The 26,637-nt window shown below is 34.6% G+C and overlaps 2 protein-coding genes across 2 annotated transcripts; one reads left to right on the top strand and one right to left on the bottom strand.

Annotated features, from left to right (window-relative positions):
• Positions 1-489: 489 nt before the first annotated feature.
• LOC103501734 (histone deacetylase 8) lies at positions 490-7,971 on the bottom strand. The gene is made up of 3 exons (XM_008465413.3): positions 7,572-7,971; positions 6,728-7,308; positions 490-875 (listed from the first exon to the last, which is right to left on the bottom strand). The coding sequence occupies exons 1-3, from the start codon at positions 7,834-7,836 to the stop codon at positions 576-578; spliced, it is 1,146 nt and encodes a 381-aa protein (XP_008463635.1). The 5' UTR covers positions 7,837-7,971; the 3' UTR covers positions 490-575.
• Positions 7,972-20,755: 12,784 nt separating this feature from the next.
• Positions 20,756-21,403, top strand: LOC103501757 (uncharacterized). Its single transcript, XM_008465442.1, has one exon. It carries the CDS (start codon positions 20,756-20,758, stop codon positions 21,401-21,403), a length of 648 nt encoding a protein of 215 aa, XP_008463664.1.
• The last annotated feature ends 5,234 nt before the right edge of the window (positions 21,404-26,637 follow it).

The following is a 26,637-nucleotide window of genomic DNA, read 5'->3' as shown; positions in this document are numbered from 1 at the left end:
ATATCCCAATTTTTATTCCAATTTTAAATGTTTTTTGGTTTTAGTATTCTGAAAGAAGAAGACTTTTTTAGTACCCAAATTTATAAAGTTTCTAGTTTTGCAACATTTGTGAAAGATGTAATGCAACTTTAGGAAGAAGGCATCCAACCTAGCACTTCTGAAACCTTCAGGCATTTATACTAAAAATAAAATTTTAAAAAAATCTAACAGAGGCGGTACAAACTAAAACCTATTTCTTTCAACCATTTTGCTTTATCTCTTCATCCATTTTTAAATGGTAAAAAACAATCAACTTTTCTTTTATTTTATCATATACGAAATGAGATAATCGAATTTCAAACTTTGAAATTGATAGTGGAAAGATAATTGAATAAATACTTTTATGCTCTTATGCTCACATGGTAGAAAATGACTTGACTTTGATGCTCTAGTATATGGTGAAAGCTCAACCATAGTTCTAAAGATTATTAGGAACTGGCAAGTGGAAGATTATGTCAACTAAACTTTATAAAGCTTTATCCAACTATAGAGAAGAAGCATCAACCAATACAGATATATACATACTTAAAAGGATGCTACACTTTTAAGAACGGCACATTTTCATCTTCATACTTTTTAATAAAATCAATGACCTTCACAGAAAAAGCCTCGTCTTCTGGGTAACTGTCAAGAGGATCAGATATCAAAGGAGGCGATAGGTTGAGTATCCCTTCAAGTGTGGCATGAAGACAATAAGCTGAATAAGTAACATGGTATCCTCCTTCTTGGACTATAAGCAAGCTTCCACTACTGTACTTCTTTGCCAGCTCCGAAATTATCTGCCCAATCTTCCGGTAGCCATCCATCGTCAAGCATTGCCTTCCATTTGGATCGAACTAATTTGAAAGTAAAAAAATGCAAGCTCATAACAATCAAATATATGTAAACCAAATTAACAAACAAGTTCATCATAAAGCTGTTAGACCTCCCATTAAGTTTGTTTATAAAAGAAAGAATAAAAAGCACTTGTAAAATGTGAGGGAGGGAAGTCGGTTAATTGGCTAGTATAAAAGTTAGTTGTTTAGGCGGGGAAAAGGCATTAGACTTTTATGTGAAGAATTAGTGTTGCATCTCGAGAGGAGATCAACTGAGTTGTAATACCGAATTGATATTTCATCAATTCGATTTGTAAATTTCTGTTGAAATAAGCAAGAAAGATCATACCAAAGATAGTGTTTTATCATTTTGGTATCAGAGCAACGATTCTGGAGGAATCGTGGTGCAGATGCAAATCGAAGAAAGGCTGGAATTAATGGATCAAGAAATCACCAGAGTAAAGAAGGAGATAAGTAAGATGCCGCTGATTGAACTGAGTTTGAATGATATCGTTAAAAACCTCGAAGTAATGCGATTACAGTCGGAGAAGCAACAGCAGATGCTTCTACTAATGATGGAATTGATGGCAAAAGATCGATCAGCAGTCAGTGATCGAACGACTGAATCTGCTGCACGTGATTCTGCCGTAGCAAAAGGAAAAGAGAGCAAAGCAACGTCGAGTAAAACAACCGAATCGGACTGAAATATCAAAGAATGCCGAAATGAAAGGAAATCCGATATCGAAGAAATTGCAGCGGGCCGGAGCAAATTCAAAAAGGTCGAAATGTCGGTGTTCATCGAAGAAGATCCTGATTCATGGTTATTCCACGCTGGAGGTATTTTCAAATTCATAAGCTTACCGAGTCAGAAAAAATGTTAGTTTCGACAATAAGCTTCGGTGAACTAGCCTTGAACTGGTATCGCTCGCAAGAAGAAAAAGATAAATTCTTAAGCTGATCGAATCTGAAAGAAAGACTATTAATACGATTTAGATCGAGTATGGATGGTACAATCTTAGGAAAATTTCTTCGAATCAAACAGGAAACTATAGTAGAAGAGTATCGTAACCTTTTCGATAAACTTATTGCTCCTCTATCTGATATACAAGAGAGTGTAGTAGAAGATACATTTATGAATGGGTTATTACCATGGATAAGAGCTGAGGTTGCCTTTTGTCGACCGAAAGGGTTAGCTGAAATGATGCAAATTGCTCAATTAGTCGAAAATAGAGAATTAATCAGAAATGAGGCTAATTTGAAGGGCTTCGCGGATGGGAAATATCCTTCCCAATCTACGGTTACCGGTAAATCATTAACTGGTAATACTTTGGCTGAAAACAAAGGAAATACTACTTTTCCTATCCGGACAATAACGCTGAGGAGTTCAAATGCCAACAAAATTCGAAAGGAAGTGAATTCTAGACAATTTACCAGACACTGAATTCCAGGCACGAAAAGAGAAGGGACTCTGTTTTAGATGCAACAAAAAAATATTCTGCCGACCACAAATGTAAAATGAAGGAATTACGAGAGCTGAAAATGATTGTAGTAATGAATGAAGAAGAGGAATATTAAATAATTGAAGAAAAATAATCGATGGAGAAGGGATTAGCAGTATTAGAAGTGAAAGAAGATAACAAAGCTTATGTTGAGTTATCTATTAATTCTATAGTCAGATTAAATAGCCCGGGCACAATGAAAGTTAGAGGGATACATCAAGGCATGGAATTATGATAGATTGTGGGGCAACTCACAATTTTATTTCCAAGAAGATAGTTGAATCTTTACAAATACCAACCAAAGAAACAGCTCATTATGGAGTCATCTTAGGTTTTGGTACAGCCATTCAAGGTAAAGGTGTATGTGAAGATGTAGAGATTCAGCTGAAGAACTGAAATTTGAAAGAGGATTTTTTGCCTCTTGAACTTGGAGGTGTAGATATAATTTTGGGCATGCAATGGCTTCATTCCTTGGGCGTAACAGTAGTGGATTAGAAGAATTTAACACTTACTTTCACTAGTAATGGAAAACAAATATGTATCTAGGGTGATCCTAGTCTAACTAAGGCTCGAATGAGTCTAAAAAGTATGTTTAAAACTTGGGGAGAACAAGATGAAGGATTCCTCATTGAATGCAGAGCAGTGGAAGTAAAGAACAATGAAAAGGCAGAATTAAATAATACTGAGGCAATTTTTACTGAATTGGATCTTGTTCAAATTGTGTTAAAACGGTATAAATACATCTTTGAGTGGCCAGAGAAGCTTCCTCCGAGGAGAGAAACTGCACATCACATTCATTTAAAGGAGGGAACTGGTGAGACCATATAGATATGGTTATCATCAGAAGGAAGAAATGGAGAAATTGGTTGAAGAAATGTTAGCTGCAGGAGTCATACGGCCGAGTAAAAGTCCTTTCTCCAGCCCGGTGCTTCTTGTGAAGAAGAAAGATGGTAGTTGGCATTTTTGTGTGGACTACCGAGCAGTAAATAATGCTACTGTACCTGATAAGTTTCTAATACCAATGGTGGAGGAATTATTTGATGAGTTAAATGGAGCTACATTGTTTTCACAAATCGATCTGAAATCTGGTTATCATCAAATAAGAATGGTGGATGAAGATATTCAGAAGACAACTTTTATAACACATGAAGGACATTATGAATTTCTTGTCATGCCCTTCGATTTGACAAACGCACCGGCTACCTTTCAGGCTTTAATGAATACGATTTTCAAGCCTTATCTAAGAAAATTTGTCTTAGTATTTTTTGATGACATATTGATTTACAGTAAAGATGAGAAAGAACATGTGAGTCACATGGAGAAAGTTTTTCTACTTTGAGGAACCATGCTCTGTACACCAACAAAAAGAATGTAGTTTTTCTCAATTGAAAATTGAATATTTGGGACATGTAATATCTAGAGAGGGAGTTGAAGTTGACCCAGATAAAATTCAATCTATAGCTGATTGGCCGAGACCCACGAATGTGAGAGAAGTTCCAGGATTTCTTGGCTTGACCGGTTATTATAGAAGATTTGTTCTGCATTATGGTTCCATAGCCACTCCACTAACCCAACTGCTTAAGAAAGGGGGATTCAAGTGGAATGAGGATGCTAAAGAAGCGTTTGAGAAGTTAAAGAAAGCGATGATGTCCCTACCACTACTAGCTCTTCGTAGTTTTGATCATCCCTTTGAAATTGAGACGGATGCATCCGGCTATGGAGTTGGTGTTGTACTGACCCAATCTAAAAGACCTATTGCTTTTTATAGCCATACATTGGCAATGAGGGACAAAGCAAGACTGGTCTACGAAAGGGAATTTATGGCTGTGGTTTTTGCTGTACAACGTTGGCGTCCTTACTTGTTGGGGGCAAAATTTGTTGTTAAAATGGATCAAAAATCACTAAAGTTTCTGCAAGAACAGAGAGTAGTCCAACCGCAGTACCAGAAATGGGTGGCCAAATTACTTGGATATTCATTTGAAGTCTTTTATAAACCGGGCCTTGAAAACAAAGCAGCTGATGCCTTATCAAGAAAATCACCGGAAGTACAATTATGTGGGGTTTCTGCGCCAATCTTGGTTGATCTAAAAATTATTAAAGAGGAGGTAGAAAAAGATGAGAAGCTTCAAGAAAGTAGTAAATGAGTGGAAAAATGACAATCGACAGAGAGAAAATAAGTTCTCAGTGAAGAATGGGATGTTGCACTATAAGAACCGATTGGTTCTATAAAAAACTTCATCATTGATTCCAATAGTGTTTCCATGATTCAGTATTTGGAGGTCATTCTGGATTCCTAAGGACGTATAAAAGGTTGACAAGTGAATTGTATTGGGAAGGTATAAAGTCCTATGTGAAAAGGTATTGCGAGTAATGTTTGACATGCCAACGTAATAAGACTTTGGCATTATCACCTGCTGGCCTATTGGTACCCTTTGAAGTTCCGCAACAAGTCTGGAGTGATATTTCCATGGACTTTGTTGAAGGATTACCAAAAGCTAGAGGTTTTGAAGTAGTATTAGTAGTGGTTGACCGTTTGAGCAAGTATGGTCACTTTCTGCCATTAAAACGTCCTTACACAGCTAAGACAGTAGCAGATTTATTTGTAAAGGAGATTGTTCGGCTACATGGATTTCCTTCATCCATTGTTTCTGATAGAGACAAGATTTTTCTCAACCACTTTTGGAAGGAATTGTTCTGATTGGCTAGCACGAAGCTAAATAAGAGTCCTGCTTATCATCCGCAGTCCGATGGCCAAACTGAAGTAGTAAACAGCGGATCGAAACCTATCTGCGGTGTTTCTGTAGTGAGAAGACAAAGGAATGGGTATCGTGGCTTCCGCGGGCGGAATTTTGGTATAATACCACTTTCCAAAGGGCATTGGGAGTATCTCCATTTCAAGTAGTGTATGGTCGGTCATAAACCTCCTTCGTTATTGTTGTACAGTGAAGGTGACACTTCTATTCAATGCTGGATAAGCAATTGAGAGAAAGAGATATAACTTTGGCGGCATTGCAGGAACATCTTATTTTGGCCCAGCAGTAGATGAAACAATATGCTGACCGTAAAAGGAGGAATGTCGAATATCAAGTTGGTGACTTGGTTTTTCTACAGATTCAACCCTACAGACAACTCACATTAAGGAGAAAAAATAATAAAAAAACTTTCTCCAAAATATTTTGGACCTTATAAAATCTTGGAGAGAATTGGTACATTAGCGTATAAGCTGGATTTACCAGCAAATACTTCTATAAATCCAGTTTTTCATGTCTCTCAGTTGAAGAAACTTGTGGGTGATCATGCAGGGGTGCAATCGACGATACAGTACATCAATGAAAATCTGGAATGGCAAGCGCAACCGAAAGACATTCTTGAGTATCAGAAGAATAAAGCTTTGTGTGAAGAATTAGTGTTGCATCTCGAGAGGAGATCAACCGAGTTGTGATACCGAATTGATATTTCATCAATTCATTTTGTAAATTTCTGTTGAAATAAGCAAGGAAGATCATACCAAAGATAGTGTTCTATCAAAAGCATGACCATAAGTAGGATTATGATTAAGCATTTCGATAAAATATTCTCTCTAGTCTAGTTATCAAACAAGAAAGCAATAATGGATCAACAATAACGATATCAAACCAGAGGACGCAAGAACCAAACCAAAGGATTACAAAGTAGCTAGTTTACAACACAACCCACATCTATAAATATCACCATTACCACAACCATTTAACACTTTCAGCCACATTTATGCTCTACAACCTATTCAAAATCAAGCATCCTTGCTGCTTGCACTTCGAAATTAACTACGAGTCCAAAGGCACTTCACTATCTCTACAGCTAATTATCAACTCTTCATCTACATGTCCATCATTCAATTATTCTGAGCATGAAAAACAAGACTTACACTTGGGCCTTTTTCTTCGTGGTGCAGGATTGTCTTAAATATTAGGACTAATGCACAGTTTAAATTTGAGACTTTAGGGGCCAGGTAAGGTCCCATAGCTGCCAAATACGAGAAACAACAACAGGAAAAAGATACAGAATACAGTAAAGATCAAACCTAGAGTTCAAAATTTGAGCCACAAATAACACCAACACAGCCTCATACCTATTAGAAATCGTTCAAAATTTCAATTTAGCATGATAGATAAAGTTACAGAAGTTCATTAACAAAAGACTGAACCTGACTCTAGTAGGAAACAAATTAGACATTCTACTACAAATGGAATTAGGAATTATTTTTGAAAGTAGCATTTGAAAATACCAATGTGTCTTATAGATTAGTAGACCCACAGTTAATGTAAATAGTCACAAAACTTTGACAAGATAATCATTCCTCTTAAAAAAAGAAAGTAAACAAATGAACTGACTTACAGCACTTGAATCTTGGCCTACAACCAAAACAATCATGTGTGGCTCGAACTTCTGGATTGCTGGGACAACTAATGTTTTCATGGCATATTCATATCCACGGTTCCCTGTTCCATTTGGCAGAGGTATATTCAAATTGTAGCCATAACCCTGTCCTTCACCGAGCTCATCGATGGATCCACTTTGAGGGTGGGAAGGACCCCAGGAACCATGATCCATATGAAGGGAAATAGTCAAAACTTTGTTGGACGTGTAAAATCCTTCAGCAGTTCCATTTCCATGGTGAACATCAATGTCCACAACAGCAACTTTCTCACAGCCAGAATTTAAAGCCAAATGAACAGCAAGACCAGCATTGTTCAAGAAACAATAGCCATCTGCTCGAGTTGGCTGAGCGTGGTGTCCAGGAGGCCTAACAAGTGCATAAGCAATATTGCCCTGCCCTTCAAGAACATGCTTCATTGCTGAAAGAGTAGTACCAGCAGCAAGAAGTGAGACACCCCAAGAACCCGAATTCAAAAAAGTTCCACAACACATAACCTTTCCTCCATTTTTATCAGCTTCAACGAGCTCATTTACATAGTCTGTTAAAATCAGCGAACGAAACTATAAGCACAGCATTGAGTGATGGTTTTTATTTGATTTCCCAGTAGAAATTATCTGCATATATAAGTTAGATTGTTCAATTTCTTCGGTATTCAAGAACCCAACTGCCTAATCTAAGAAGGGCTAAATTGATTTCCTGGTGACATCGAGGATTCAATTGCTTTCTCAGATCTACTAAGTTTAAATAAATGGAAAGCAAAACCCCAGTTATCAAGTGTATATGAATTGAAACAAGAATCACCTTGATGGTGGAAAGAAAGCAATTCAGAGAGGAGTGCGTGTCGTCCATAATGCCAAGTGATGAAAGGAGAGAGAGGTCCTCTTTTGAGAATGGAAACCATGTTCTTGATCCGGTCAGAGTTTTCTGGATGTTTATCCAAGACGTCGAGAAAACCTGGATCTTCTCCGGTGTCGAATACCCCAGAGCCGGTGTCGTGATTGAGCATCCCCTCGTGCCAAAACACATCTATTCGATGGGAAAGGGAAAGAGGCGGTGTACCAGCCATGGCAGAAGCTTGAAATCAGTACACAAGTGAAGGGCAGACTAGAAGAGTAGAAAACTTTTCTAAACGAATATTGAGAGAAAGAAACCGACTTTGAAATGAAAATCAAGGTGACTTTTATCCTCCTATTGCGCTCACCACGGATGTAAATTGGTTGGCAGACATTTCCAACTCAATCCATATTTTATGATTGATAGATATTTTCAACACAATTCATGTTTTTTGAGTTGCTTTGGTTGACAACTAGAATAGCCAATAATTAATTTTATTAATTTTACAATCCTTAAAATATAGGTTAAGGTTGTATTGATTTTTTTTCATTCCTAATTTTTGTAAAGTTTAAAATTGTTATGAGGCACTCGACATCATAACTATGTTTGATTGTGCATGAATATTAAATGATCAGGTAGAAATTTAAAGGATTGTATGAAAAATTAAGTGATTGTAGCACAGAAGCTAAACAATTGTGTAAGACATAAACGATCGTTTAACTTCATACGATCCTTAACTTCGTACACGATCGTTTAACAAAATAGTTCTAACTTTAATTTTATTAAATAATATATGTATAGGGTTGGGACTGAAATTTTCAATTCCAATCCAAGACCCAACCTGACTAAAAAAAGACCAAAATTTGTAAATCAACCCAATCAACATTTTAAACTAACTCAACTTAATCCATATAAATATGGATTGTGTAGTCCAACTTATCAAGTTATTCGGGTTGGACTTAACCCTTATACACGCTTGGTAGACAATGATTAAATGTGCCCTACAATATTTTTGTATGGTTGATATAGGAAACTTTGGAGATAAAGGCATATGCAGCTAGGATCTTTTTCCATTCTAGGAGGGTAAAGAGATTCGGGAATAATTTTTTCAAAATTATGATTTTTAAGTCAAAGAAAGCCTAAAATTTCAATAGATGGACACGATTCCTTCTCCTTCGTGCAAGGACTTGGATCTCTACGATTTCGATGACCGGTTAAAACTTCAACAACCGACGGTGATTGCAACTTTGGTAAGTGGTTGCAAGGGACGGTAGCTACTACTTAAAAGCAGTTGGGAGGGATGACAAATACGAATTCAAAAGGCATCCATATTCAACAATGAATTCATGTTTTTTAAATTTGATTCAAAGTAGTATTCTTTGTCTTCTTTTGTTTGGTTAGATTAGTTGATAGGGGAAATCGTGGTTTAAGATTATAGAGGCGTTTGATACCTTCTTCCAATTTTTTCTATTCCAATTTTAAAACATAACCAAGATTTATAAATTATTATTTTTTTATCAGGAGCCCGATACAATGTGTAGAGTCCCCACATCCAAAATCACATAAATCCTAATTTAGAAATCATGAGTGTGTTATAAAATAGGGACAGGGATTTAGAGAAAACACTAGGCTAAGATGAATATGTCATGTCGAGAGGAAATGGTATGTGAAAACAAATGCGACATTGTGCTAGGTCATGCCATCGGATCAAAGGATAAGCCATCTCCTGGTTGGGAGGCTTAACCCGAACCTGATGTATTCACTTTAAAAGGCTAAGAAAACCCTACGACCGAAATAAACTATTAGATTTCATAATATTTTTTAGTTCTTTTTGTTTTATTTATTGATTTTCTTATTTTATTTTTATTTTACTAATTTTAATGAAAATATCAAGTTTGACTCTTGTTCACACGATATTTCATAAGAAAATGTAATTCGTGGGTTGAATTTGTGTTGATGATGTTGTATTTATGTTGATCTGATGCAATGTGGTTCGATGATTTGAGGAAGTGGAGCATTCTTGAAGTTGGAGTCTTACAAGAAAATTTTGTTGAAGTTGGAGTCTGAGAAGAAATCATGTATCTTCAACGAACTTCAATCTTGGCTTTAGAAATTTTGGGATGGTCGGAGTTAAAGGAGTTTTCTGGCTTCTCTCTTGACCTTCCGTAAAAAATTTCCAACCTCCACAAATGAAAGAACTCTATTTACTAGTTCTATGGTCGACTTTATGGACTTGGGCCTGGTTGGTCCGTGGACTAGATCCACGGGCTCAACCACATATGGGTCATATTTAACATTTGGTAAATTAAGCTTATTTTTTTACGAACATTCACCCAGTAAATAATATTTAATTGAACCAAAATAATTAACTTGATCCAACAAATATTAACGAAAACATGCGTCAACTGGCCAATTTAGGTCTTAAATTTTAATTTGGGACACATGTCAACTTTTTAATTAGTCCCAAATTCAATTATAAGAATTTTTCATAATTAATTTAGTAAACGATGTGACAATTTGTGATTGGTCCAAAACTTGTTATCTAAGAAATTCCCTCTCTTCGAGATTTATGCATGTATATGGATAGATAAATCTCGAAAAAGATAAATTTAAAGTCAAAATATGAGCAATTTTTTTTTTCTCAATTCGACATATCAAATTAATCATACTATAAATTTAGTACATGAATTTGATTTAAATTTGAAATAAGGGCTGGAATATGGCCAAACCTTAATTTGAGAAAAGTTCAAGATTTTATCCACAATTTACTTTGATTTAAGGATAAACATTTAAATTTGATTTTTGGAACATAATAAAATTTTAATTTGAGATAAGGATTGGGTTTCTACCATACCCTAATTTGTCTTGAAGATGCTCAAGAATTTAGAATAATCAATTTTAATTTGAGATAAATAGGAGTTCTTGGGATAAAGTTGAATTTATGGCTCAAAATTTAAATTTAAGATAAAAATGAAGGTCATATATCATTTCTTCCTATATTACATTGATAGCATGATACACAATGACTTTTGGATTTCATCCTGATGATCACAAAGGAAGTTTTCTGTCAAGGTTACTAAGCATTGAGGTCGAGAAAAATCCTTGTGTTCCTCCTGTACGAGCTCAAGCTTCTTAGTCTTCTTTCTTTTTATCTTCTTTTTATGAGGGTTGCTTCCTTTTCCATGCTTTTGATGGAAGTGCGACTTCGTTTGAATAGAATTTGGTTGTCTCCTTTTTTTACGGTCACAACTATCCATCCTTCGACATCATCCTCAATAGTTTTTTTCTTTGTTTTGGGAGTCTAACGTCAGGATATTTTGTTGGAATTGAACAAATATAGGTTTGAAAGTCCTAAATTGAATCAATCTTTTCTTTTTAAGTTGTTTTGATGGTGGAACACTTAAAAGTCATCTCGACTGCAACATGATTCGTTTGAGCTACTTCATCAATTTTCAGCTTGATCTTCTTTTCACGAACCAACTTTAGAATTAGCTCCTTCAACATGAAACACTTTTCAATAAGTGACTTATAACTTGATGGTACTTATAGTAGTTAGGATCGTCTACTTTTTCTGCTTGTTTTGGTCGTTTACATTTTGGTGGCTGAATAAGTTGTTTCGCTATTAATTGCTCCAACATGTCTGAACATCAAAGTCAGAAAATGAATAAAGTTTTTTTCTGTCTTTCTCTAAGAATTGGGTATCATTTTTTGTAGTCCTCATCTTCATAGATTTCATTCTTGTCATTCATTTTTGAACCAAGAAATATCTTGCAAAAAGAAAAACAACAATTTACCAAAAGTTTTAAATAATGTTAACAATATTACTATCATATTAGAATCAAAATTATTAAAATTTAAATGACCAAAACTTATAGTCTAAGTATACATAAAGTTTAAAAGTTTGTTTAAACACAAATTTTGAAATCCTAAATAGTATAAATAAATATGTGAATTTAATTAATCAATATAGCATTTAAACATTCTTAGTTCGACTATCACTTTTTATCTCTATAAGATTCTCAAATGTAATCTCATTGTTCACCAAACGGTCATAAATTGCTATTAACAAAATACTCTCCTAAAATATCATGAATAAAATTCGTTGACTTACTTAACAACAATTTTTTATCATTAATTATTGGTTTTCATAAATAAGAAAAATATTATTATTTGAGTTTTATTTATCATTTATGTTTATTAACCCAATTCCTATAGCGACACCAATTAGCGGCTCACAGTTGTGAAAGATTGATAGAGATTAAACAAGCAGGGTCGAAGAAAGACCGAAAGATCACTCTAATTGTAATTAATTAACAAAACAAACCCTAAACCGAAAAAAAAAAAAGATTAAAGATAGGGTTTTCAAGAAAAACTTATGTTTGAAGCTCTAGTTGTTGCTTGTGATGAATTAGGTAAACATGATCGTACCTCGAATGATCATCAATAAACCTAATGAAATATTCGTACCCTCCTCGAGCTTTGACGTTCATTGGTCCACAGAGGTCCGAATGTACGAGTTCTCAAGGTATTTTGGCTCTTAGATCTTTTCCAGTAAAAGATCTCTTTGTCATTTTTCTTCATGACAATATTCACAAGAAGGTAAAGAGTTATCTTCTAACTTACTTAGAAGTCCACTTTTAACTAATCTCCCAATCCTATTGAGATTTATGTGACCAAGTCTCTGAAGGGATAAAAACCCCTTTACAACGAAGAATTACAGAGACCCAATTTTAATTGGAACCTAAAAATACCAATACATTGGCAAAAAAAAATTATAAAATTAATTTATGGCTAAGCATGCTTTAGAAAAAAAATTACAGAGAAGAATAAAAAAGAGGAAACTTACGATCGTTGACGTCTCTGTATTTACAAAACTCCAAATTGGGGAACACCACCACTTGAAAATCTTACTATTCTCTAGATTGAGATGGTTTGTGGGAACCAAATTGGATTAAGGGAATTTTTCTTTACAGAGAAATTTTTTTCAGAGAGAATGAGAGAGTCTTTATATTCGCAGAACTCACTTACTTTTTTGTTATGCAAAAATTCTCTGTTCTTCAAACGGAAGAAGTGGGAAGTTAAGAGAATAATTGGGAACGTGGGAAAACCACCCACGTTCCCTATTAATTTAATAAACAAATATTAAATTAATATTTATTAAAATAAAGAATTAATTAAATTAAATCATATTTAATTAATATTTCATTTAAATCATATTTAAATGAATATCTCTCGCATAACCTATAGTTTTAATTTAATTAATTTTATTAAATCAAATTTATTTAAATCAAATTAAACTAAACTATTAATTAATTCTTCGATTAATTAATTTCTAAATTAAATATCGTATATTTAATTTAATCTAAATTTGAATCATATTCAAATATGAATTTCTCTCATAACCTATAGTTTTAATATGCATCATATGCACATTAAATTTTAACCTATAGTTTTAGTATGAATCTAATTCACATTAAATTAATATTTGAACTTATTCAAATATTTTATTCTCTCATAAATTAATTTTGAATCATATCCAAAATTAAATTTATATATTAAAATCTAATTAAAATATAAACTTTATATTATAATGTATCACCATACATTATATTAATTCTCAAAGTAAAATTTGGACATTTCAAATTACAACCAATATAAATAAATCTCATTACCCTTTACGAGTTAGGAAGGGGACCTAATGGACCTACTGATTAGAAGCTAAAACAATATGAAATTAATAGCCTAAACTCATTAACCACATTAATCAATATTTGTTAACTGTGTATACAATCCACTAAAGACTCACAGCTGAACTCTTCTCACTGTAGATATATTTCTGTGTCTATGGATATAGACCAATACCAGTAAGTTAGTCATTCACAACTGTTCGTAACACCAGCTAGGTCAAATTACCGTTTTACCTTTGGGTTACTTCTAGTTCTTAAATACTAGTGTTCCTCTAATGAACAACCTATTTATGATCCAACCACTAAACAGAAATCCCTCTTGTGTCATAGAGAGGGTAGGACCCTTTGTTCAAGTCCCGGATACACCATTTAAGGGAACACTTATCTACTTACCCTAAAGTCGGGAAGGAGTGAATTCCATCTTGTATGATTATGTTTCCAGCTCCCCACTCAATCTTATCCCCAAAATGATAAGTATATTGAGTCGACAATCTGGCCACTCTCACCCATATAAATCAAAAGACAATCCCTCGAAAACAGGAGTTCATAATACACTCAAGATTAAGACTAAGTTACCTAAGTCATCTTAATGAAATGGAAATCCAACTAGCTAACGGAGTTACATCTAGTGATTACTATTTTGTGGTTCGGTCTTATGCAAACTCATTGCATAGGATACCCTCACTCGCATGTTGCATACATTAACGCATTGGATCAATGTGTTTGTATCAAATACAAAGTGAACTGTATCCATAGTGCTAACAGGATAAGGTACCAAACCTTAACCCTATACTATAGACCCTTTAAGCTGATCTTGAACATTGATCCCCGTATGTCTCTACATACTTTTCAAGACACATTAAATAGTTTAGGATGTTAGTTTATTGGATTTAGTTTATAAAGACAAAACTAATAATATAATCAATAACACTTATTAAAATTATAATAATAAAATACTTTATTAGCAATGGTCAAAATTGATTATATTTACTATCTACGAGTTTTAGGACATAAAATCCAACAGTCTCAAGTGCCATAAATAGGCATTAGAAGAAACTTTTTGACTTTTATTTTGAGTTTTGGCTATTTTAAATATTTCAGTATTTAAGAAAAAATTTGCTCGTGTTGGTCTTAACTTATATAAGTTGTTTTCATGTATAACATAAAAGACTTGGATACCTTTATAGAAAATGAACGCTTCATTAATTTCAAAAGATATTCTATACATGTGTTCCAAAATACTAGAAATAGATATTAAATTTCTTTTAATTTGTGGTACATACAAGACATTCTTAAGTATGATATATCTATTTCCAAAATACAACTTTAAATCTCTCACTACTTCAGTTGAAACCATCTCTCCTGTTCCAACCTTGAGAGTGATCTCACCTTCTGAAAGCCTTTTCCAAAACTATTTTCCTGAAATGAGAAGCAAATATGGTCAGTGGCTCCTGAATCTAATATCTAGGTTGAATATTCATATTCCACTAAACATGTTTCAACAACTAGTAAATCATATTTACCTTGCGTTTCTTTCTCTGCCTTTTTCTCTACAAGGTACTTTGGACAGTTTCTCAACCAGTGCCCGTTCTGCCTACAGTGATAACACTTACCTTCTTATGCAGCTTTCTTTCCCTTGTTCTGTTTGGGAGTCTTCCCTTTTCCCTTATTTTTTTATTTGAGGATTAGGTTTTTAGGGTCCAGTTTTGGTTTTAGAGGATGATCCTCTTGAAAATTTTCTTTTTATGGTAGCAACATTTGCTTCCACTTGCTTTCCCTTACCCATGGTCTGAAATTGCTGGAGCTTGTTTATAAGAGTTATCAGATTAAACTCTATCTTGTTCAGAGACGCATTTGTTTGAAATAGTATGAAGCTCTTCGGAAGAGACTCTAAGATAAAACTAACCTGATTAGCCTCGTCGATGGCACCACCATTTACTTCAGCGATGTTGAAGTGCATCATCATGTCCAAGGCATGTTCTCTAATAGAGGTCCCCTCCTTCATAGGCTTAGTGTTAATGTATTTGATTGCCTCGTTCTTAAGAACCATTCTGGTTGCCCAAACATTGCCCTTAATGAATTCATAATTTCTTTAGTCGTGGCTAAGGATTCATGTTTCTTTGTTAGAACATCAGACATGCTGGCAAGGATGTAGGCACGGGTTTTTTCATTAACCTTTACCCATCGATCATATGCTTCCTGACTAGTTCGGTTAGCATTAGAGGCAGAGGTTTGAGGGCATTCCTCAGTTAAGACAAATCTCAAATCGTCAACTACTAATATCGTGTTAAGATTTGATTTCCATGCAGTATAATTATCGCCATTAAGTTTTTTGGAAGCTAACAGTTGAACTATTGAGCTATTCATGCTGAAAAACAAACATATTCTTTTTAGAAATAAAGCTATAATCCTTTATAAACCAATTTAATTTAGTAAATAATAATCATGTACCATTCATTATTATGTTTTGCAATGATATTTCAAAGATTTAGAATAACCTCTACCGAAGGGTAGTCGATTATTCCTCCTTTGAACCAAGACAATCTTGTCTAGATGCTAACTCTAGAATAACTTTTATTCTTTATGACATTTAGTTATCGCTTTTTTGGTCGAGAATGTACTAACAACTTAGTAATTCTTGTAAGTGTAACACGCCATTTTTGGATCTTAGAGATCAAAATCAATATACTCCCGAAAGTGGAAAAACAATATGAAAACTAATCTAAGAAAAACTATCCATCTTTGGAGTTTGCGGTGTTCTGAAACCTATAATACAACCCTCCAAAGGGAACGTCGCTCTAAGACAGATAAGCAGGCGCATTATAGGAATCTCACGGTGCGACCTAATGGAAAAGACCATGGGATGTGCTGTCACATATCCCTTACCCACTTACTGTGAACTACTTTCCCTATTCACCTTGATATTGATTCATGCAAACACTCTCCGAAGGGAGTCCGCTCCTATGCACGGCGCAAAGCCTACATGGATCTCACGGTGTGAACTCTTAGGAACGCTAGAGCTAAAAGTACACTACTTCTCTCTAGTTGAAGTGTTCTATAATGATTTTAAGGGTATTTAAAACTTTAGGATTATATTTAAGCTAACTTAAACAAATCCTAATTCTAGGTAAAACATATGAGCATAACTTATTATACTAGATTTTAACTGATGATGTCTAGGTGATAACCAGTTTTATTACCTCATACCTCTCACGCATGCTCATAAAGCTAGGTTAACTAGACTCAAGAACTGATTACGATCTCCAAGTAGGAGGTGTTCCGTAAACCATCAACTTAAGAACCTCCAACCTCAGTCATCTCATCTGACTTGTTGACAAGATCGAATCAGGTGAGCTTATTGTAACCAATTTTACAAGATATCGACCTAATTCTATGAAATTTGGAATATATGTCTTTAACCTAGGTGAGCATGCATCTTATCTTTGTCATAGATTTTAAACATCTAATTCATTTTATAACACTTAAAAAACTTAGACAAACCTATAACATACATCTAACAATATATAACCATTATATAAAGAAATTAATTAATATGGATTTAATTTATTTAACTTTCAATTAAATCATATTTAATTAAGGGGTCTTTTCAAATATATAAAAAAGTGGCAAAGTATTTACACTGTATAGAATAATTTCGAAAATGAAAAAAGCCTAGAGGCCCAATGTGTAAAATACCAAAAATGCCCCGTCAATAATACGCATAATATATTTGGTAATGTGATTTGGTACATGATCCTTTAGATTTGACTAATTTGTTACACGATTGTTTAATTAATTAGGTTACACGATCATTTAGATTTGGCATCACGATCGTTTAGATTTGGCTACCCCAAATCTAATTTTTTTTAAAAAAAATTTGGTATAGGGTCGTTTAGATTTAGCTACATGATCATTTAGTTTTGGGGTTCCAAATCTAAACGATTTTTTTTTCAAAATTTGGTATTCGATCCTTTAGATTTGGCTACACGATCGTTTAGATTTTGCTATATGATCGTTAAGATTTTGCTATACGATCGTTTAGATTTGGGGTTCCAAATCTAAACGATTTTTTTTTTTCAATATTTGATATACGATCATTTAGTTTTGGCTATATGATCGTTTAGATTTGGCTACACGATCCTTTAGATTTGGCTACCCCAAATCTAAACGATTTTTTTTTCAAAATTTGGTATAAACGATTTTTTTAATATTCTTTATACACAATTTTTAGTTTTGGTTACCCTAATTTAAATGTCTAACCACTAGAAGAAATATGACCTTTGGTGTCGGTTGAAAAAAATGAAAATGAATGTTTAATGTCGATTTTCAAAATGCGGATGTTTAATGTCGGTTTAAAACCGACATCAAAGAGGAAGGATTAATGTCGGTTTAAAACCGACATTAAAGCTACTTTTTATTTTATTTTTATTTTTATTTAATTAATATTTCCCTTTTACACTAGGGTTTTAGTGCTTTTTCCTTTAGCCCATTAGCAGCCGCCTCCATCCCTTCCCTCTATCCCTCTCGTCTCCCCTTCTTGCATCTAATCCTCGTCCATCTTTCAATATTCTTATACTCCATCAAATATGGTTACCTAATTTAAATGTAAAAAAGAAAAAGAAAAGAAAAGAAGAAAGACAATACAATGCATGCAGTGAATGAAAAAAAAAAAGAAAGAGGCAGAAAGACATGCACACATCTAAAAAAGAGAAAAAAACAAGAAAGAAGATAGAAAGAAATAGATTTGGGTAACCAAATCTAAAAAAAATGGAAAAAATTGCAGCTAAAAAAGAAGAGTACAAAGAAGAAAGACGATTAAAAAATCGCAGGGAGGAGAAAAAGATGGAAGGGCAAACCTTGAATATTTAAAAAATGACTAACTTTATGGGCTTTGTTACATCGACCGTAAATATTTCAATAGTTTGTTATATTTAGAAAAATTTCCTCTTTAATTGAATTAAATAAATGACTAATTAATTAATTAATTAATTTTTATTAAATCATATTTAATCAAAATTAATTTAATTAATTAAAAAATTAATCAATCATATTAATTAATTAACATGCATACTATACATTATAACAAATATAACATACTTTCAATGCATGAATATGTTAACCTATGGTGGGATTTTAAATCTATATGGCATACTATATGCACATACAATATAAGCTTTAATTAAAACATACATCACATCCATAATTTAATTAAACACCCTAAAATGGATTGGTTTTGGCCCCTAAATTAAGTTACAAACTAAATTATTACAATAATAATTTGATGGAGTACATAAACTACTCCCGAACAACTTGAACCGATTGGAAATCCTCTGAAACAACACTGAACCAGCCCAAAAACCCATGAACTGGCCCAAAATCCAACCATTGGGCTTGAACCGACCAAATTAACCAGGCCAGACCATCAAGCGCGCGGGTTGAGTGCACTGGGTCAAAATTGGGTCAGGTGTGCAGGTCATCAAGTGGAACGAGGCTCGGGTCGATCTGGATGGGCGCATGGGTCTAGGTCGAAACAAACGGGCTGCATGCAAATATTGGGCCAGGCAGGCAGAAGCGAACCGGGTCGCGTGAGGGTTTCCGGGTCGGGTCTGGGCAACCGTTTGGGTCTGTTTTCAATAAATCACCAATTTCTTTAAATTTCTCTCTTCCGATGTAACAGTTACAACTTAAAAACAACTCTAATAAAATTATAGGTCCTTTGCAACAATAAAATAAGCCACAAACCGGGCTAAATACAATAATTAATATAATAAAAAAAAACTTAATTTAGGCCGAAACCACTAATCCATTTTTATTAATCCATATAAATTATCAATAAATTAAAACACCTGCCATACGCAATTAAGTAAAAAAACGGCTCTGATACCACATGATAGAGATTAAACGAGCAGGGCGGAAGAAAGACCGAAAGATCACTCTAATTGCACTTAATTAACAAAAAAAACCCTAAACCGAAAAAATGATTAATTATAGGGTTTTCAAGAAAAACTTACATTCGAAGCTCCGATTGTTGCTTGAACCACCACTAGAGTTGACCTACTATCCTCCGAACTCAGAACCAGATTGTGTGACCCATTAGTTGAAGGAAATCAGGAGAGAGAAAAAATGAAAAATAAATATGGAAAAAAAAGTTGGGCTTTTAGTTTTATAAAAAACAGCAACCCAATTTGTGTCCATTTGATATAACCATGATCAGTAAGTTAATCCTTCACAAGTTATTTGTAAGCTTGGCAGGGTCGAAAAGTACTATTTTACCCCCAAGACTACATCTTTCTTTTTAAGTCCCACTGATCCACTATTAAACAATTGGTTTAAGGTCTAACATATAAACCGAATCCCTCTCGGACTAATGAGAGGGTAGGCCCCTTTGTTCAAGACATGGATTCAGTTCTTAAAGGAACAACCTATCTATTAACCCTAACGCGGGTATGAGTGAATTCCGTCTTGCACCATATGTTCCCATCTATCCACCCGATTTTACCCCTGAAATGGGAGACTTATTAGGCCAACACTAATGAGTTGTCCTCATCTATGCGGATCTAAAGATAATCTCATGTGAACAGGAGTTCACAGTTAGCTTAGGATTAAGATTGAGTTACCTAGGTCATCATTAATCGAGATAGTTAGTTTTGAATAGTAAACGACGTTATAACGTAAAAGTGACTATTTCATGGTTCTATCTTATGTAAACCCTTTACATAGGATGCCCCCACTTTCATGTCTCTATATGAACGATTTAGGATTACCTTGTTTGTACTAACTACAAAGCGGGCCGCATCCATAATATCTTTAAAATAAAGCACTCAACCTTTATTCATATATTATAAACTATTTCGGCTATTTACTCGAACTTAATCTATTTTTATGTTACATAAAGTTCAAGTTTACTCAAAATAGTCTTGGGATCTTAGTTTATTGGATTTAAAAGAATATAGTATTCACTTTCTCAATAACGACATTATTGAATAAAATATGATTGCAAACTACGAGTTTTAAGACATAAATTCCAACAAAAATTCGGTATGAAACTAAATTTATTAAATGAACATCTAAATGAACCAGACTTAATAAAATCAATTAAAGAAAAATATGCATTCATATATGTCAAAAAGGAGTATGAAAATTCGATATTATAATAATTTCCACCCAAACATAGGTTATAATAAACAAATTACAATAATATGCAGCACACAAACAACACGGATTATAACCCAAACAATACTATTATAATCCGATATTATAGATTACTCCAAACGCAAGCTTGGTGTCCAAATAGAGATTAAAGATAAAGAAAAGTTCATTTCGCTTTAGAAAACCATAGGCACCCATTCAAAAGAATTTCCTAAAAATAAAAAAGGAAAAAAATCACCATGAACAAAAACAAACGTTAGGGTATAAAGTGTTGAGTGTCATAAATTGTGTGTTCTCCCCTCAACAGATCGTGCCATGGCTAACACCACCAACAGCAGATGGCCGCCGCCTCATCCTGAATCCCAATCTCATCTTCATTGCTTCAATTCCTCACCCTTCCTCCGAGGCTTCGCCGCCGGCATGGCTCTCCTTCTTTTCATCGCTTTTGTCATCTATTCTCTCCAATGGTTATTCTTCCACCCCATCCTCCCCGCCCTCCGACTCGACTCACTTCAACTCGCTAATTTCTCCTCCGCCGCCGCCGCCGCTCCCTCATGGATCGTCGGATTTTCCATCAACAATCCTAACAAGAAGCTCGCTATCTCATTCCAAAACCTTGACTCCTCCATTTACTACAAAGACAATATTATTGCTCAGGCTCGAATTCGTCGCTTCCTCCTCCGCCCAAGGAATTCCACCACCCTCGTCATCCCCTTCATTGCTGTCTCGCTTGTGGACGAGTCGGTTCTGAACGACATTAATGGAGACTTGGCGCGTGGAACAATTAATTTCACCGTCGTAGTTCTTGGCTATGCCAACTTCCAGATCAGCCTGTGGCAGTGGAGGGGTACCAATATTCAGGTTGTTTGCAGTGATTTGTCAGTTGGATTCTCGTGGCCGCCTAGTCTCGCTGGCCGGTCCGGCCAGTTGGTTGGTGGTTCAAAGCAATGCCAGCTACAATGAGAGGAATTTCGCCGGTTTCTTTTTTCTTTTTTCTTTTTCTTTTTTTTTAAGTATTATATATTTATTATTATTTTTTTATTCAAGAACTTTTAATCTCTAGTTTCTTTACCTGTTTTTGGTGAATTTTATAACTAGCATTCAATTTTATTTTGGAGTATATTTGTCATTTTATTAAATAAGTTATTTGGAAAAAAAATATAACGCCTAAACATTAAAAATAGATTTTGAGATAGTGTTTAAATTTTTTTTTTTTTTTTTAAGGACGGAATGTTCAAATAAAAACAAATATTTTTCTTGATTCAAATAGGGCCCTCAATTTGACAAAGTATTGAGTGGGCGGTTAATTATTCGAAGAGGGCAAAATTATATGGTAACAAGATTCATGAAAATGGAGAAATACTCGGATGGGAAGTGAAAAAAAAACCTTGAAGATTTGGTAGTTAAATAATAACCTAACAACTTTGACAATTTCAATTTCAAAAAAAAAAAAAAAAAAAAAAAAAAAGTAGAACGGTTGGGTAAAATCATAATTTCAATTAAGAACATTCAAATTGTTATAACTTTTAAATTAAAATATTCTTTGTAAAAATTCATTCTAGGGTTTAGAAAATTTCAATTTGTTTACAAATGAATACTGGTTTTTTCACCCATCTTTAATCTGTATCTCTAATTCTTTGGGAGAAAAATGAACTATTTTAATAATACCTACCTTACCTTTGAAACTAAAATCCACGCACTAATTTTAAGTTATTTAAAAAATAATAACATGCATACAAATAAATTTATTTATGGAATTTTTTAAAAAATATAACAACCAACAAAAAATATTAATAATTTTGAAAATGAAAAAGGCTCACATGCCTATAATGGAAAGCACAGAAAATATCTCAACCAACACGGGATTAATCGACTACACGTGTGTAAACAATCATGACACGCGATCGTGTAAGTGTAAGAAACCATGTAGTTTTTTTTAATGATAGAAAAAAAAATCTTTCAAATCTAAAGGATCGTGTTGACAACGCTAAGCGGTTGTTTAAATCATATCCATACGATTGTATAGTTCGTTTTAAACGACGTTAAAAATAACTTGAAATCTAAAAAAACCCACACACCTGTCCATAAATCCACGCAAAAGACATTAACCCAGGTTAAATTTAACTAATTTGAAGTAATTAAATCTAACCCATATAAATTCTTAAATCCATATAATTAATTTCTAAACAATTTACCAGTAAAACCCAATATTTGATGGGAAATTGCCAAAAATAGGTTAAAAAAAGAGATTTAAATGAATTTTGGGACAAGTTTTCAAAAGAAAGACTTTTAGGACAATTTGGGTGTGAATAGACAAAAATGCCCTTCCTTTCCTTTCCCTCTTCCACGTTGCTTTCCCTTCTCTCCACCATCGATTCGTTCTCTTTCGCGTATAGTTCCGTTTCCCTTCTCTTTTCTTTCGTGTAGAACACCTGAACCTACTCCGGCCATCGTCACTTGCCCATCGTCACTTGCCCATCGTCGCTTGCCCATCGTCGTTTGCCCTTCGTCGCTTGCCCTTCGTCGCTTGCCCTTCGTCGGTCGTTGTCCAGTGCATTTCGTCGCTCCTATTCGGACCATTCAATCAACTTCGAGCGTCTTATTTAGGTGAGTTTCATGTATAACCGATTTTCAATTTATCTGCTGTAAGTAAATGTTTGTTAGGGTATTTGGTGCTATTTTCATCCGTAATTGTCTGGTTTTTGGAATTGGACTTATTTGCCGTAAATTAGTTTAGTCAAATTTTGGTTTTAGGTTCTTAGAAAGTTCAATGTTCAATGGCTAGTGAAAAATGAATTGAACTAGAGGATGAGGATTTAGTTGGATCAAATAGAGGAGGAGTAAGCAATAGGAATAGAAGGAATTAAGGTTTTTTTTTTATCTCGGATTTTTTTTTTATCTCGCACCTATCTCGCACGTATCTCGCACGTTCCAAACTTTCACTATTTATTTCAAAATCAACTTGGTACACCTCCTAATCCATTTAGAGCTATTCTTTGCATGTTTAGTAACTCTCTTAGGCCCTCATGCTTTATCTCGCACGTATCTCGCACGTATCTCGCACACATCTCGCACGTTCCGAACTTTCACTATTTATTTCAAAATCAACTTGGTACACCTCCTAATCCATTTAGAGCTATTCTTTGCATGTTTAGTAACTCTCTTAGGCCCTCATGCTTTATCTCGCACGTATCTCGCACGTATCTCGCACACATCTCGCACGTTCCGAACTTTCACTATTTATTTCAAAATCAACTTGGTACACCTCCTAATCCATTTAGAGCTATTCTTTGCATGTTTAGTAACTCTCTTAGGCCCTCATGCTTTATCTCGCACGTATCTCGCACACATCTCGCACGTATCTCGCACACATCTCGCACACATCTCGCACACATCTCGCACACATCTCGCACGTTCCAAACTTCCACTATTTATTTCAAAATCAAATTGGTACACCTCCTAATTCATTTCTTTACATCTTGCACGCATTTTGTAGGTTCTTAAGTTCAAATCAATTTTTTAAGATACAAAAGTACTTAAGGTAGTTTAAGGATGGCACATGTTCAGATTTTAGTGCGTCACGATGGTGAATGGGATGAGGGACGAAGAAAATATGAAGGAGGAGTGTTAAAAGGCATTGTTGTCCCTAAAGAAATAACACACAAAGATTTACAGTCTGAACTATATGACCTTGCAGAAGTTGACCCTACAAAGTTCGACATAAAGATAAGATGTATATATGAGATCAAAGGGGAAAAGGAAGCTCCTCCATTTGAGTTAAGCAATGACCGTGATTTGAAGTTTTATATTCTTAGTGAAAATCCATTGGAGGTCCCCCTATACCTATCGTTTGAGCCTACAAGCAATCGAAGCATGAAAGTGTTAAACAAAGATTACAATTCAGTATCTGGGAGCAACCAAGTTCAAAATTTAAACCCTCATCCTCCTCCAATTGGAATGGATAGATTAGATGAGAATGAAGTTGAGGGTGGCTTGTGTCATAACATGATAGGGACCAATTCGGCTATATGGGAATCATATGAGTCATATCATTCAATAGATGATACTTTTACATTGGAGTCAGTTGAGATGTACAATGAATTGTTTGACATCCCAGAACAAAGAGATGCTCCTACAAAAGATTGCAAAGGAAAAGGTAAAGTTGACTACAGGTCCTCTAGTCGGAAGTTGAAGACAAAAGGAAGTGGCTGGTCGGAAGAAAGCTCTACAAGTGAAGAGTTGGATGTAGGACAAATATTTTTTTGCAAGAGAGATTTGTCAATGAGATTAAGTGTGTTGGCAATGAAAAAAAATTTTCAGTTTGTAGTAAAAAAGTCTACAAAAGAGGTTCTTTTCGTTAGATGCATCGACAACAAGTGTGGTTGGAGATTGCGAGCGGTTAGACTGAAGGATTCAAATATATTCAAGATTAAAAAGTATGTGAAAGTTCATTCATGTTCTCTTGAGTTTTTGAATCGTGACCATAGGCAAGCAAAATCTTGGGTTGTTGGAGAATTAATAAAGTCCAAATTCAAGGGGCCCGGTCGCATATACAAACCACGTGATATCATAGAAGACATGAGGCAAGACTATGGCATAAATATGAGTTATGAGAAAGCATGGCGTGCCAGAGAAAATGCATATGAACGAGTGCGAGGGTCTCCTGAAGAGTCATATAATCTTTTGCGTAAATATGGTGAAGCACTCAAATTTACAAATTCAGGTACAATATTTCACATGGAACTCGAAGATGATCGTTTCTTTAAATATCTTTTTATGGCTGTTGGTGCATGTGTTAGAGGATTCTTAAATTGCATTAGACCGGTCATAGTCATGGACGGAACATTTCTTAAGAACAAATATCGGGGTCAGTTGATAGTGGCCGTTTGTTTAGATGGTAACAATCAGATCTATCCTCTAGCCTCTGGAGTAGTTGATAGAGAAACAGATGACTCAATACAGTGGTTCTTAGAAAAATTGAAAGGTGCAATAGGGGAGGTGCCTAATCTAGGCTTTGTGACAGATCGGAAAACATGCTTCGCCAAGGGTATTTCATCAGTTTTCCCATCTGCATTCCACGGCCTTTGTGTCCAACATTTGAGTCAAAATTTGCATGATAAATATAAGAATGACACGGTTGCTACTTTGTTTTATAATGCATCGAGAACATATCGTGAATCAACGTTTGTTGAAGCGTGGAGACATCTTCTTTCATTTCCTAATGGTTCAGGGAAATATTTAAATGATGTTGGAATAGCACGATGGTCTCGTGTTCACTGCCCAGGAAGACGGTATAACATGATGACAACAAATATAGCGGAGTCCATGAATTCTATACTGAAAGAACCTAGAGATTTGCCTATTGCTTCATTCCTTGAAAATGTTCGAGCTTTGCTACAACGTTGGTTTTGGGAGCGTCGAGAAGAAGGCATTAAAGTGACGTCTACATTGACCAAATGGGCAGAGTTAGTTATTCAAAAGAAACAAGAAGGAGCTTTGACAATGAAGGTCAACCCAATTGACTGTTACCAATTTCATGTCAAAGATTTAGATAAGGAGGAGGTCGTAAACCTTCAGACTAAAGAATGCACTTGCAAGGAGTTTCAAGCTGAGCAACTACCATGCTCACATGCCATTGCTGCAGCACGGGTTCGTAATATAAATGTTTATAGATTATGTGCTAATTATTACACTAATGAATGTTTGTTGGCTGCATATGCGGAGGCCGTCTACCCAGTTGGGAATCAGTCAGATTGGAAGACAAGCGAAGACTACGTACATATGACTGTTTTACCTCCAAAAGTAGTCAAAAGAGTTGGTCGACCGAAGAAAAAGAGGATTCCAAGTGTTGGTGAAGCTCCGAAATTGCATAAGTGTGGTCGGTGTAAACAAATAGGTCACAACAGATTAATGTGTACCAATCCAATTTCATATACCGACAAGTCGAGCATACAAGATTAGAAATTTCCCTACCAATGTACTAAGTATTACACTAATTAATGAATGTTTGTTAATGATGTGTTTTCTTAATGATTTGTCCCAACATTCTTACTTTCTGTGCTTCCAAATGGATGAAGAAGACGAAAATAACGATTGACTTATTCATTTAAGAACACAAACACTGGTTTTATGATCGTTTAAAAATAACTAAATGTTCGTTTAAAAATATCTAAACGATCGTTTAAAAATAACTAAAC

Source organism: Cucumis melo, chromosome 12 (assembly GCF_025177605.1).
Source record: "Cucumis melo cultivar AY chromosome 12, USDA_Cmelo_AY_1.0, whole genome shotgun sequence".
NCBI classification, from domain to species: domain Eukaryota; kingdom Viridiplantae; phylum Streptophyta; class Magnoliopsida; order Cucurbitales; family Cucurbitaceae; genus Cucumis; species Cucumis melo.
The sequence above is the reverse complement of the archived record's forward strand: the minus strand, read 5'-3'. Positions and strand labels throughout refer to the sequence as shown.

Excerpts from the sequence above, each read along its gene's own strand:
- LOC103501734 (XM_008465413.3), bottom strand. The coding sequence starts at position 7,836 with ATGGCTGGTACACCGCCTCTTTCCCTTTCCCATCGAATAGATGTGTTT. Across the intron at positions 7,309-7,571 it reads GCTTTCTTTCCACCATCAAG|ACTATGTAAATGAGCTCGTT; the intron begins GTGATTCTTGTT and ends TGATTTTAACAG. Across the intron at positions 876-6,727 it reads TAGGCCAAGATTCAAGTGCT|TTCGATCCAAATGGAAGGCA; the intron begins GTAAGTCAGTTC and ends CTTTCAAATTAG.
- LOC103501757 (XM_008465442.1), top strand. The coding sequence starts at position 20,756 with ATGGCTAACACCACCAACAGCAGATGGCCGCCGCCTCATCCTGAATCC.